The 15506-nt window shown below is 39.6% G+C and overlaps 1 protein-coding gene across 4 annotated transcripts in view; it reads right to left on the minus strand.

The window, feature by feature from the left end:
- The window catches only part of qkia (QKI, KH domain containing, RNA binding a), an 84402-nt gene that overhangs the window by 13134 nt on the left and 55762 nt on the right, over positions 1-15506 (minus strand). For all 4 annotated transcript variants that reach the window (XM_067366625.1, XM_067366622.1, XM_067366624.1 and 1 more), the window contains exon 4: positions 10263-10406. In XM_067366625.1, the coding sequence (XP_067222726.1) occupies positions 10263-10406 (144 nt within the window). The remainder of the gene's footprint in view (positions 1-10262; positions 10407-15506) is intronic.

Raw genomic sequence — 15506 nt, forward strand, 5'->3', positions numbered from 1 at the left:
GATTAATTGAGCATCCCTATTTCAGAACATCACAGAGCCCTGCTAATTTAGCAGTGAGTCTTTTTAACATTACAGATTTACTTTCCACCACTCTCTCTGGCAGAAGCATTCCCAGATTTCCAATAAGAGGTCAAGGATTGGAAGGGATTGGAAATTAAAGCAGCTCCATCTCTTTTTATGAAGATTCATCCTTGACTTTCTGCATAGTTGAATAAATATAATTTCTCCAAAAGCTTTCTGCTGGCAGTTCAGCACAGCTACAGTCAGAAAAGGAAACTGCAGTAGAAAAATGTATCACCTTTCACAAAGGGTTGTACAAATAAAATTTCAATTATCAGCATTTCTAACTTTGCTCTCGCTTTTTTCTCTAGGGCCTAACGTTGATATTTTGTGGGTAGGGGGAAGGGTACAGCTAATTTGGGCTGACATAAGTGCATGCTAAGAGATGGGGTCACACTAGCTAAAACTGAGTTATTTGGTTCAGCTTATTTGCTTTGATGCAAATAGACTGATCTCTTCATTTGAATCTACATTTCTTGCTTAACTAAACCTGGGACAACACTGAAAAGTGTAGCACCACTTCTGTCTCAGCTGAATTATGCTGTTTTACATGCTGCTATGCAGCACAGTGTACTCTGAAATGTGTAGTTAGCCGATAACTGGAAGGCCCTCAGGGTCACTGTTGGAGCACTTTACAGGGCCACAGCAGTCTGTGAAGAGTGGGCAATTGAAATCCCAGAGAGAACAACAACTTAACGAGACCGCATGTTCACTAGCTGAGATGAGTGGCATTAACCCAAAAGCACAAAATGTTGCCTGTCTTTGTAAATTATGCATCAGTATCATAAAAAGATGGTCTAATAGAACAGTAAAAAAAAAAACAGTTTACTAAAACGCTCCCTACAGCATCAGTTTATCATTTCCACTTCAGAAAGGCGCTTAACATTAGACCGCAGACAAGAGCATCTAAAATAATGTGATGCGAAATGTGATTTTTAGACAGTAAATAAACACCAGTCTTCTATCTAGGAAACTACTTTCTCATTTGTAGTGACACTTGTTAAGCCAGGAAAATCACTTTAAAGCTGAAAATGAATAGACAAATCCCACTGCACTGTGTGAAGTGGTTCGCTTCGCACATCGCTGCTTGAATTTGTGCCTTAAAAACGGCAGGTGCTCAGGTGAAAATAGGCACACAGTAAATCCCAGTCTATTTTGGGTCTGCTCTTTCCATTCTGTTCAGAGAGTCTGACGAACTGCCAGTCCAATGGAGCGTTTGAAGCTGCTGCCAGCAAAGGACGGATTAGCATACAGACCCCAAGAGAAGCTTTTTCCTGTTGCGGTTCTGGTGGTCAGTAAGCCTGGGGTGCAAACCATGGCTCCAACCAAGAAGACCACGAAAAGTAAAAGAGGACAGCTGCTTTAGGGAAGAAGATAAAGAGGGAGAGCATACTATAATGCAGGACATAGCACAGAAGGATAACAATCTCAACCTATTGGGCCTCTAGTTCTGAAAAAGTCAACACTACCAGGACAAGCTACCATATCGACACCATCAGATGGCCAATGCTCCAAGAAAATGGTAAAGACTACATTTAACAGTGTTAAATCAAATTATTAGTGTTTCTAAAGATTACTTTTAAGTGACTGTTAGATGACCCACCTGCAATCTGAATGTGAAAAATAGCTAAATCAGCATGCACAAATAAATATCCAATATCGACAAATATTCAATATTGACCAATACAATATTGACTTAATAAAATTTAAATTTCTAATATCAGATAACAATTACATAAACATATTCAGTGAATCCCTAATTAAGAATTTAATTGTAACCTTTTAAACAACTCTACATATGCAGAACACAACACTGTGCTTTAAGTATGTCTACAGTATCAAGTCCCTTAACCCTTTCTTCTGCTTGTACCAACACTTATGCAAGGAGGAGCAATGAGCGCTGATGTCTCTCCAGCTATCTACGAGCCACGTCACAGAGGCAGTGCACAGGGCTTTTACAAGCTCACGGCTGAGGATGTTCCCATTACCCATGATCCTATGCTCTAGACCCTGCAGCTGGGGCTTGAGTCTGATCGGATGCGACACATGCTCTGAAAACAGGGACACAAAAGCACTCTTGGACGGGTTGCACTGACCTGCAGGGCAACTTGCATGCATTTCAGGAGGCTGTCGTCACAGGTGGTTGCATTCACTATGATTTTTTTTTTCCTCGTCTTTTGTCCTCCAAGATCTCCAATGATCTCAGCCAGTGAAACTCAAGCCTCACTGAATTTGTCCCGTACAATACAGTTACATTCCAGCCATTGTAAAGATAAATGCAGCTGCATGCTTAAAGAGACATTCTCTCTCTCTCTCTCTCTCTCTCTCAAAAAAAAGGACTCCACTGACATACAAGTCATACAAGTTTCGAACAACATGTAAATGAGGGCATGATCTTTTTTTTTTTTTTTTTTTTTTAGGGTGAATTATCCTCTATAATGCTCAAATCAAAGCCAAAAAAAAATAAAAAATATAAGCAGCAACAGTGGGAACGAGAGCATATATTATATTATATTATATTATATTATATTATATTATATTATATTATATTATATATTATCTCATCTCATGCCCACTGTTGGTGCTTTCAGCAGTGGACAGGGGTCAGCATGGGCACCCTGACTGGTCTGTAGCTATGCAGCCCCATACGCAAAAAAAACAAACAAACAAAAAAACTGCGATGTACTGTGTATTCTGACACCTTTTTTTTTTTTTTTCAGAACCAGCATTAACTTCTTGAGCAATCTGAGCTACAGTAGCTCGTCTGTTAGATCGGACCAAACAGGCCAGCCTTTGCTCCCCACGTGCATCAACGAACCTTGGCCGGCCATGACCCTGTCGCCGGTTCACCACCGTTCCTTCCTTGGACCACTTTTGATAGATACTGACCACTGCAGACCGGGAACACCCCACAAGAGCTACAGTTTTGGAGATGTTCTGACCCAGTCGTCTAGCAATCACAATTTGGCCCTTGTCAAACTCGCTTAAATTCTTACGCTTTTTTTCTGCATCTAACACATCAACTTTGAGGACAAAACAGCTTACTTGCTGCCTAATATATCCCACCCACTAAGAGGTGCCGTGATGAAGAGATAAGTGTTATCAGTGTTATTCATTTCACCTGTCAGTGGTCAACGTTATGCCTGATGGGTATAATATGTACAGGCATTCTCATACCAAAGCAGCAACTAGATTGCATTTTGTACTTGTTTGTTACATGGGTCTGAAAGGAGGTGAGAGTGATTATGTATGTTCGAGTAAAGGTGTTTATTGATCACGATGAGCTGGCTGCCCAGAACAGTCTTCATTTCTACAAGATACACAGCCCGCGAGCTGACGGCAAGAATTTGGCTGACGAGGACGTTACGCCCCACAGACCATGACGCCTGTCGTATATTATACACCATCTGTCTCTCCCTCGCCTTTCCTCTGAGCCCAAGAGTGAGTGAGAGGTCTATAACCAGGTGTATGGTGTGAAATTAACTGCATTCCTGAATTGAGAAAAGATTACAAATGCAAAGCACCCATGACAACTCAGAGAGGCTTGAAACCTCTCCAGATCGGGGACTCATTGTGCCTGGCACAGGTGCTGAATGTGATGGTTATTGGAGTACACGGGATAAAAGATGTGCCAAGAGAGACCGTGTGAGAGAGAGTGGGTGTGTGTGTGTGTGAGAAAAGAAGAGACAAGAGAAAGGAACAGGGCTCCAGGCTACAGTGCAAACACTGCTAACCCAGTCACTTTGTTACAGGCAAGGACAAGCCCATTCACAGAGATGCTGGGAGCGTTGTGTGAGCAAAGCTCCCCATTCCTCCTCTTCTCTCTCACCTCCCTCCCCTTCTTTTGTGGCTTTTAAGATATTGGAAGCATCATGGAGGACACAGGGTGCAGCAAGTTGGTTCTCTAGTCGATTTCTGCCTACAAGCACAAGCGGAGCTGAAACAAATTTCAGAAAAAAAGGAAAGCCATAAGAAAGGAAGGAATAAAGGAAAGGGCCAGACTGAAGAACTGAGCTCTGGATGCATAACTGTTACTATAGATGTCACAATCTAGCAGGAAGTTCCTCCCTGACAAACATAGAACAAAAAGAGATGCTACATGCTCCTTATAGCCAGGGGCATCCACAAAAGAAAGTATTAGTAGTACTGAATATAAATAAGTTCTGTCCACCATTATGAATTCAAACCTTTGCTTGCTCCTGTCGACCCAGCACACTAAAATAACCCAGAAAAATATTTTGACATGCCACTTTAATTAGCCGAGGTAAAGGGAATGGACACATAGTGGCCTAGATTCTTAATGAGATGTCATAGGTGTGAGCTTCTATTTCCCATCATTCCCTAGTGCACCAATACCAACTGGGAGCAGACATGCTAAAGAACGTTTGTGTAGATATAGCGCACCGTTCGCAGCGACGGGGTATTTAGGGTGAATATCTCAGGCTAGCATTTTCCCAGAAGGTCTTTCACTGGGCCTCTGAGAATGTTGGAACACCAGGATTAACACTGACCTCAAATACCAACACAGCTATTGTCAATGATAAAAAGTGACTTTCTGCTGTCTGTTAGACAGATTCGCTCTCTCAAACACACACCTTGAGGGGAAATGTGCAATATCACCTTGTAGCACAGAATCACTCATGGCAACTTTGACACATTGCATCTGTAAAAATCTAAATCCACAACACCCATCGCAGGCGGCAGCTCTCCTGGGTTTAGCACCCCTAACGAGAAAACCAATTTGTCAGGTTTTTAACACATTTGAGAGCCTAATTACTTTGTTGGAAGGAATCATACTGTTTTATTCTCTCTGATCATTTCCAAATAGGTTGGAGTATAAACGAGTAAATTAAATTAACAGGGATCTGATATGTAGATGTGTCCCTGGACTTCAGCGCATCTCTGTTTGTGGCATCTGCTTGTCATCCAATCTGCTGGAAATTAGAGCTGCTTCGTAAGCGCACTTGCTATAATCCGTGCAGCTTTCTGTCTTCAAAAACTGGGCCTCGGCTTTGAGAAACTGGGAAAGCAAGCACCCAAGTCTGCAAATTCAGAGACAAACGATTACAGGACAAATTGGCATACAGGATGGAGTGATGTTGCCTAATCTTGTTGGATACAAGTGACTAGATCTACTCAACACAATACAATCAACCCACATCAATGGAAATGAGCAAATGCTGTTTCAGAGATAAGATCACCAATTAGTTTTTAATCAATGCTATTCTTAATCACTGGTGGATTCAGCAAAAACAAGGAGTCTGCACATTCTAAGAGAAAATAATTATTTTTAACACTTCATAATATAGACGTAAGTCATAGTTAATGCATGACCATAAGGATGAGCAAACTACATTTTTACAATTGATTTTAATTTTTAACTTTTCAAAAATAGTTGGACAGAGAACAATGTGAAGGAACAAAACATGATTTCAAAGATGCAATTTATCTGAAGGTTTTACCCTACAAAATACAATCAGTGTCTAATCGGTCCACACTCCACACCTGAATTTGTCTCCAACTTCCTCTATTTCTGTTAAGCAGTAGGGTATTAGCATCACAGCTTATAGAGAGCGATTTGTTCCACAATTCTCACAACATAATACATTTTAACTGTCATCTTAGAAAGATTCATCAGCCCCCCTATGCCTTGTGCTCCCACTGAGTGAACCGCTTGACTTCTAAAGTTACTGATCATTTGCTGAGCTGTAAATGTACAAAACAGAGTAAAACATAATATGGCGGTGGGCCAGGGTGTGAAGCTCTAAATCTGAATTTTAACTCAAAAAGATTTGTAGACCTGTGTTGCTCAGTGTTTTGTAGGTCACAGTTTTATACATCACCGTGTGTCTGCACTTTCACAAACAAAGACAGGGTGTCCCTGCAGTGAAGTGGCACACAGAGGACATTGAGAGGAAATTGAGAGGGAGAGAAAAACAGTTTGACCAGCATCTGGTAACCCTTTTCCACCTAAATGATGCTGATGCTCATGCCGGGAAAGTTGTGCAAGCATATTTAAATAACCAAAAGTAACTTAATTCCATATAAAGCTGCTTTTGAGGCAACAGTCATAGACATTTAAATAAATAATAAATGATAGAAATCAATGTACAAAAATAATGAGATATTCCAATTCTGACAAAAAGTACTAAAAATTAAACATTAAATAAATAATTTTAAATGTTGACGATATAGATATAAAAACAACTCCAACAAAAAAGAAATATCGTACATGTACTGATGTGGACACCAATTTATTTTGTGCCTCCCTATGGATAACATCCATCAATTCACAAATATGATATATAATAAAATTTATTAAAAAAGCTACTATACGAAATTATATTAGTACCGGTACTTTAAGAATGACAGCATTCTAATAAGATCTGCATTTCTTAATTTGCGTCGATGTGTGACACCAGAAGTCAGGACGTGTGTGCAGAGCACTGCTTCCTCTCCCTGCAGGGACTAAAATATATTTGTGCAGCGCATTACAAAGAAAGAAACATGCATCAATGAGAAAAGGCACGGGACACTCGTAGCCTACCTGAAAAAAGTAAAGCACTGTTAACTTCATTTGTATCTTTCTTATTTAGAATATGTCATTGTTTGACTGCATATTTGCTTATTTTTTGTAACCAAGATAAAAAATAAATAAAAAAATTAACTATATTGTGATTATTAAATGATGATTAAAAAACAAACATTAAATTACTCATATAATGAAATAAGACTTTGGTCATAATTTTGTTATGACAACACTAAGCAGCACAAGGGAAGTAATTTGGTGGATATCTGAATGACAGCAGAAAGGCTGTGCGTGATACTATGGGTAAGTGAAAAGACAAGCGAGAGAACTGTGGGAAGCAATCCGCATATAAAAGTGTGGCTCGATCCTTATCTTTTTCCTTCCATTACGTTACTGCCTTAATCCTTTCACTCGCTACTACCTTCATTACCAGCCCACCTTCGACTCAAATCTCTCTGTGTGTCTCTCCCTTCCTCTGTCTCTCGCTGGGAGTTGAAAAGTTCACAGGGCCTTTGAGCCGAATCTCTCAATCACCCCCTTCTACCCTTGGCCTCTGAGGCTGTGTGTGCACATACCCACCGTTCATGCACTCTCTCAGAGTCTGACGATCATTCAAATGCTGTGTGTGGAACTGATTCCTTGAGCAAGGCTGAAAATTTCAATTTGGTCTCTGCGAGCAGGAACCGTTCGGCTGTGGCAACTCTTCAGGGCCCAAGCCAGGATTACAGATTCATGCGGTAATGTGCTAGCTGCCTCTCAAGTTAGGTAAAAATCAATATCGCAGATGTTTATAAAACAGAGCTTCTCTCTGAGAGCTCTGAAACGCTACTGCCCTCCTTTTTTTTTGCTCTACCCAATCAAATCCGTTCTAAAATGACAAAACCAAGAGTCGAGGGGAAACAGACTGTGACCCAGTCTGTTTTATGATGTATTTAATAAGACAATTTCATGCCTCTAAATGAGCCAAAGATATCCTTCATTAAGACTGCATGGGCTGCGATGGACGATTTGTCATTTAATCCAGTTTAGCTTGGCATGATAAAGGGCATTAGAGTCAATCTGCCACACACAGAATTAGCTGAAAAAGCATGTTTAAGAAGAACTTTATCTGTATGGATGGACAGATCAACCAAAAATGAAAGTTCTGCAATCATTTACTTAAATTTATTCAATGATCACATAGTTGTAATCACGGTCATAATGCCACCAACTGGCAGCGGGAAGTGTGTGTCACTTACAAAGGCTTTGAAATCATCCTCTAACATTTACGCAAACTGCTTTAAGCAAACTTGTTAAGAAACGGCTGATGTAAAATTGGAAAAAGTATACGTGATATTATAAATAGTAGGGGTGTAATGATACGCTCAGGTCTTGATATGGTACGTATCTCCATACTGAGTTCACGGTACGATACATATGACGATATTTTGAACAAAATGAAACTGAAAATCAAATAAAATTTATTTAAAAAACATTAACAAATTTTAATAATTTTCCTTGTTGTACATAAAAGATCACATTTCAAGGTTTAATAAAAAATCTTCGCCATTCAAATTATCAGCTGAATAGGTCTGTCTGTCACTGAAAAAAAATGTTGAATTTAACATGAACTCTCCAAGAGCAGTACGCCGTTTCAGCAAAGGATAAATTGATTTCTAGCCCTTGCATTACTTTTACTACTAGATATATCTACTAGATATATTTATGGAGATAAGATATAAAAATCACCCTGTACAGCTATGATCAGCTGTTCGGCTGAGATTTTGATGTTTTGTTACGGAAAGGCCATAGCTGATTGGTTGGTTCTTGTTACATGGCCTGTGGTGCGCTTGCGGCATTCTGAAAAGTTGAGATATTTTCATCTCGATGCGCCTGGAAAACGCACCACTGCCATTATTCCATTGTGGTGCTTCCATAATGAGCGCGCCGTCAGTCTCTCTGCAAGAGACTGACGCGAGAAACGTTTAAACCTACTTGCAAGATTCGATGTGTGGGCGAAACACTTACTGAACTAGAGAGCTGATTGAGACACGCCCTTAATATGCGGTGACAACCCGGCTTGTCTCACTGCCACCTCCATGTTGTAGAGTAGGTCACATCAACCAATAAGATTGGCCGTCATATCGTAGAAGTATCGCCATCACTCTACGATACATATCGTAACATTTTTGCATCGCGAAATATATCGTTACACCCCTAATAAATAGTGTTACTAAAAAGGTAACACCAAAGTTTAATACTCTTTTTGCACATTTGAGGCTTTTAGCATGCTTAGAATTCATTAAAATTCAGCACACACATATTCATACAAAAGATGATATTTAGAATAATGGTTCAAATGGACAAAAACATTTGTGTCCACAAAATGAAAGTCAGCAGGGTCCAAAACAAGACTAAACCACATTGATTGCCATTATGTGGTCAAAAAACTTCAATATTCCTTCTCTTGTGTTCCACCAAAGGAAAAAAAAATTCATACAGGGTTAGAACCACATGAGGCTGAGCAATGATGACAGCTCTCAGTTTTGGTTATACTATCCCTTTAAACAAATTAAAAGATGAGATACAAATATGTACAGTATGTTGGACCTATGCTGTAAAAACTGTTCTGATTTTTTTTTTGCTTTGTATAAAATACCAAAAGTGTTGTGTAACATTGAATGAAATACACGAGTAGAGCAAATACAGGCCACCAGAGACATTAAGCATTGTTTGTGTGTGTGTTTATGGCAATGGAGGGATATACACAGTGAAGATGACTTTGATCTCAGGGGTTCATAGGGTCGGTGCGAAAATTTGGAGAGCATGTAGCCATTTACTCATCTTCCACCCACACACAGTACAGAATGACTCACACACTCTCAGCCGGCTGTGTATGTTTGTTTTCTTTCTGACTAGCGTGTGTGTGTACTCATGTGCATGTGTGTGGAAGGTTTAAGGCCTCCCTGCTCAAATGGAACAAAAGAGAATTGAGCATAAAGGAGGGGGGAAAAAACAATTCACAAACAAGAGGCAAACTGTGAGATTTCTGGCCAAGAGAGAGATGGGGAAAAAACCCTGCAAAAAGAAACAGGAGAAAACAAGTGCCTGAAAGCAGTCAGAGAACGCCCAGGACACTGTGTCCCGCTCTGAAATGAAGTGAGAGGCACATGGCTGGGCGGAACGGCTGCTTCTGGCCGAGTTTCAGCAGGTCGAAGCCTTTCCACCATGTTGCCTGATAGGGAACAGGCTCTTGCAGCTGTCCAGCCATTCTGTTCGCTGCAGGCAAAACAGCCTGGAGCCAGAGACCCTGACATAAGCGCCCCCACCCCCTGCAGAAACTGACGGAAGAGCGGAGAATAGAAAGGTGGAATGGGGCGGAAATACGTGGGAAGCAGGTTGCAGAGCACCATTTGTTCTCTGTTGGGAGCCTGAGATAAAAATATCAAATCTAGCAGAAGATTGAAGCCAGGGGTCAAGGGTGGGATTAAAATCCACCCCATATGCACAAAGGCGTCACACCCAGAAAAGGAAGCATGATAAGAGTTTTGCCAAATTCAACACTGTTGCCTTACATCAAATCACAAGCCTTGGGCAAGTCTGTGGAGATGATCTCAGAGGTCAAAACATTTGTAACATATCACTTTCACTACCACAAGTACGTTCAGGAAGTATAAATGTGTTCGCAACTTACTGCAGGCACCAGTAGCTTCTTGACCTCTTCGACAGCTCTTCTCATCTTGATCTCGGCACGTGTCTGTGTGTCCTCCACTGTGATCAGCACATGCAGGTCTTCATTTAGGTGCTCCCAGTTTGGCTTCCCTCTGTTCTGCTCCTCCTGAGAAACAGAGAGAGAGAGAGAGAGAGAGAGAGAGAGAGAGAGAGAGAGAGAGAGAGAGAGAGAGAGAGAGAGATGTTAGTAGCAGCAGTGACAGGATTTTTTTTTTTTTAACAGGGCATCAAACTTTGAGTCAGTGTGAGAGAGTGTGACACTTTCTTGCCATAGATGACAGCCAGCACTATGATGCAGACTCACAGTGAGTTAAAGACTGCTGCTCTTCAAACAGCAAACAGCAGCTATTACCACAGAAAACATTAACACAAGCTGGGAATCTGAGTAGAATATTTACCACCACATTCACAATTAGTCAGTTAGCTGCTGCATGCAATCACACACACACACACACACACACAAAAAAAAAAAAAAAAAAAAAAAAAAAAAAAAACTAAAAATGTCATAAAAAAAAAAAGTCTTCCCACAAATTTATTATAATCATGTTTTTCAGAACACACTAAAGTTTCATGGAGCAGCAATACAAGCAAATCAAATAAATAAAAGAAATCTCACAAAAAATGGGAAAATGAAAAAAACTATTAATTAAAACCTTTGCATATTAGCCAAATGCAAATTGACAGGTTAAAAATAAAAGGCTGCAGTTTATTTGATCAGTGTAAGTCCAATGCATTCTAACACAGTGATCGTAGAGAAGGCCAAAAATATTTCAATTTTAAGCAGAACGGGCAAAGCAACAAGCACAATTCTCCTGGTGATCATTTAAAATGCCCTGCAGTTGGTGTGCATGACCGTTTGATTGGCCTGGGTTAACAGCGGCCCATTATGCTACAGTAGAGCTGTCTGAACAGTTGAGGTGCTAAACTGTAGAAAAAAGAAAAAAAAAATGATAAAGGTTTTTCACTCTTGAGGGTGGGCCTTTTCTAAAGCCAACAATTACCCACCACCCAAGCTTTCAACACCTCTCAAAAGCCTGACAGTTCAGTTCATCCTCACTTGCACTATTTTTTAACCTGCTCAAAAAGATAAGCCCTCTTTGGAGGATTATTGAGAGAAACTGAGTAATATGGGACACCAAGCTCTGGTGTACATTTCAATCTTCATCACAAGCAAAGCTACAGTAAGATTCTGTAGGGAGCAATTAATGCTAAAACATTTTATTTTAAAGGCATATCCACTTCCCATCGCACACCTCTTATGCATGAAACGATCAGTAACACAAAGAGAGGATTCCAAGGGAAGTAATTTAAAGACCACTTGACCGGCCCTAAATGCTTCTTGTTCACATTGATTACAAGTACACTGTCAGCATCTGTCCCTCCCCCAATGATTCCAGTGATGCTTTCAGATCATTGCTCAGTCAGACACCTCAATTAGCATGCCGCTTCACAAACGAGCACAGAGTGGTGGATCTCAGCGGGGAGGAGGAGAAAGGTCCACCTGACACGCTTACTAATACACTGACTGAGACCCAGTCGAGTGCCTATCACACTGCTTTCCACGCCACTGCCATGGATACTGTTGCTATGACAATGATCAAAGTACAATACACTGTGAATGTGTGCATTAGGGCTGTCAAAATATCAGATTTTTACTATACAATCATTATTGCCAAAAGAATTCACGATAAAGATATCATTGTGATATTTTAAAAGAAGAAAAAAAATAATGCTATCAAATTCACCTGTTTTGTGTTGGCAACCAGCATTAAGGTGCAATACCTACTATGCTGGAGTGTCAACCAGATAAAACAATTACAATATTATCACACATGTAATATTACAATAGTATTACAAAACAATTTCACTTTTTAAAATATAGTAATCGTCAGTACCGTGACATAATGTGACATCACCAACATAGGGAATCACAAGAATAATGTACAGATTATCTACACATGTAATTCAGCTTCATGTCAACTGACCAATCAGAAGCTCTCAAACTGTGCACTGATGATCCCATTCATCCTTTATGAATAGAAACACAGGAAAGGATACTTGGATCTGCCAAAAGTACCAATCAGCCTTACCTTTTAAAAACAGACAAACAGATTGATAATCATCATTTCTAGATGATCATCAAGTGTTCTAAAACAGAAGCAACTAAATTGGTAGAGTATACATACAATACACATGTGTGTCTAATTTCAATTCTATGGCCTTTGTGTAGATATTTAAAGATGTATTTAAGCATGACTGTTTGGATATATATATAAAATGGTAACAGTTTATGGCAACACAAATGGTCAGTCCATTTGTAACATTAAGGTTAATAAATGCTGTAGAAGAATTGTTCATTGCTAAATCATGTTCATTTAAACATTTAGGCCTAATAAATTTAAATTTAAATCTCTTATTATTCAATGTATTATGAACTAACATGACTGATCATGGTATAATTAATTTATTAATATTTATACATTTAATTAAAAATGACAGTACATTTTCATGGTCCAGTATAGGTTTTTTATTTTTTTATTTTTTTATTTTGTAATGAAGTTCAGCACTATTTTACATGAAATGTTATGTTTGTATTCATTCAGTATCCATTTTTAAAAATTATCGGTTGATTAATCGGTTATCTGCCAGTGAGGTCTAACCTAGTTATTGTTATTGGTAAATTCCACTATGGGTCAACCTCTAAACTGTACATAGTACTTTTAAAAGCAAAAGTTACTGCATTATTCTCAAGGTGAACACAAAAAGCTTTGGGATCCATGTATGGAGAGAGGCCTTCAGCTGAGAGCAGAGCAAAGACATGGACTATAAACACACACCCACCCACCCCTGCCCATCAAGGAGCAAGGTCATTCCATGTCCTCTAAGGGTGGGTGAGGGGCGGGTAGCGCCGGGAAGGGAGAACAACCTGAAAGCCTCTGAAGAGGGCAAAGATTCTGTTTACCGACATACGAAACCAGCGGAGGGGTGACCCGCATGTGACAGGAGACACATGCGATGACAGACCTATAAAAGTACAAGAATGAATCCAAAAGCAGCTCGTCAGATGTGAGTGGGTCTGTGAACCTTTAGCATGTGCATATGGTCCGAGCTGTCACTCTGACTGTATGTGCACCAAAAGCAACAGAGCAAAATAAACCGTGCAAAGTTTTCACCCTGCACAGGTTCGATTCCACTGGCAGTCGGCCTGGCTGGAAATAATCCCAGGACCCTATAAATAATGTTCATATCAACCAGAGCAGACTGAACTCAAGCTACATTCTTGAACAGCTGTGCCGGGTGGAGTAGTTTACAGACACCTGTTTAGCAGGAGTGGAAAATTGACTGGAAAAAAAGCTCAAAATACCAACATGGGCAGGAGAGTGGTTCAAGGAGGCTCTTTTGAATGAACATGAGGAAGATTCTAACATTGTTCACATTCATATTCTTGGCACATACCTACGAAATAACTAAACTAGCACAAGATATTCCTAAGAAGTGGCTCTTCAGACAAATGCACAAACTCAAAGAAAATGGTAACAGCCAAGTTTCCATCTGAGATTTTATTTAGCAAATAAAAGGTTTAGCACATCAAATGTTAATTAATTTAAAGTGTTTTCGTTTAACTTTAATCAAATGAATGTCAATGCTTTAACTGTCACCATCCCACTAGTGGGATGCTTGGCGCTGTTTATTTATTGCCTTTGTTTGCATCACATTTTTTAGAAATCGTAAATCATAAATTAGGTATCATTCAAAAGCTCAAACTCAAAATTCACCCTGTGAAAACCATTTTGAAAGCGGACATAGCATTACCATGGAAACCGTACTTTAAATCTTTAAGCGGGCTCCTCTCCTTAAGCCGAGTTCAGACTGCACGATTTTCAAAGTAGTCGGGTCACTGTTCTTTTCACACTGCATGACTATCTTGGCCAGCATTCAGTTGCTGCTGTGCTCAAACTGCACGATGGATCGGCGATAGAAGGTTTCACACTGCATGACTTTACAATAGGAAGAATCGCAGACAACTCTGTCTGGCACGCAAACTACGTTTCACAACCAAACACAGATGTGACAAGGAAACAGCGCGATATCACGCGTGCAGGACCTGAATTATTATTATTAAAATTATTATTAAAAATGGTAGCCGGCAAGAAGCTTGCAATATGAATTGCTGGTGCGCAGATTTGCTGCGAATATAAGAAAAAAAAAAAAAAAAAAAAAAAAATGGAGGAGGAAATGGTTGGGGAGACTGTGGATTGTGTGTTCTGCAACGAGAGTTGGAGGTAAATAAATAACTTTTCAATGTGCTGCTGTTGCGGATGGTCAAGCAAATGTCTGTGTTGTTTTCATTTGATAGAATTGTAATGTTTATGTGAATGAAGCCATGCTTGCTGATGTTGTGGTCTATAACTCCTTCCCGAACTCCCCGCACTCTGTATCCTGCTCTCTCATTGGCTGTCAAGTCATCGCTGATGTAGTTTTGAATCGCAGACAGGTCCAGATATTTAGCATGCCAAATATCTCACGGGCGTCGGCGACTCGTCAGCGATTTTCTCAGATCGCGTCTTTGCTCATTCACACTGCGTGATTGTCACTCGCGTGAACGAGCACAGATTTGCCTGTGATTTCGGGCATTTGTCGGCGATTTCTCAAAACCTGTCGGCGAGCCAAAATCGGGGCTAAAATCGTGCAGTCTGAACTCGGCATTAGTGAACGTTGTGTTTCATATTACAAAATTTATTTTAATACTTTAGTCAAAACTTTTCTAATCTTGACAAAACATTGCCGGAAAGGTCTGAATCTCAAGCTTCCATATTTGGAGTCTGTTTTGTGATAGAAGTGATATTTGGACAAAAATGTATTAATTTGTTACAGGAGAATGCATCAAAAATATTCAATGGAACATGGATGGCATGTGGCGGACATTTTTGGAACAAAGCCTAAACAAAATTTGATGTAAATGTCAATTTTTGTAATATCAACATCAAATTGGGAACACTACTTGGTTAGATATGACTTTGATTTTATATCAATTTTAGAGTAAAAATTATTTTGTAAAATAAATATTTTATATAAAATAAATTTAGTACAGTACAATTGATTCAGTTAATTTAAACAGTAAAAATTATTTTTCACACTTTCATTTTTTTAAAATAGCTTTTACTTCAGCAACAATCTTCTGAGTGTCGTCTTTTAAACAGGACCA

This window comes from Chanodichthys erythropterus, chromosome 18, assembly GCF_024489055.1.
Source record: "Chanodichthys erythropterus isolate Z2021 chromosome 18, ASM2448905v1, whole genome shotgun sequence".
Taxonomy (NCBI): domain Eukaryota; kingdom Metazoa; phylum Chordata; class Actinopteri; order Cypriniformes; family Xenocyprididae; genus Chanodichthys; species Chanodichthys erythropterus.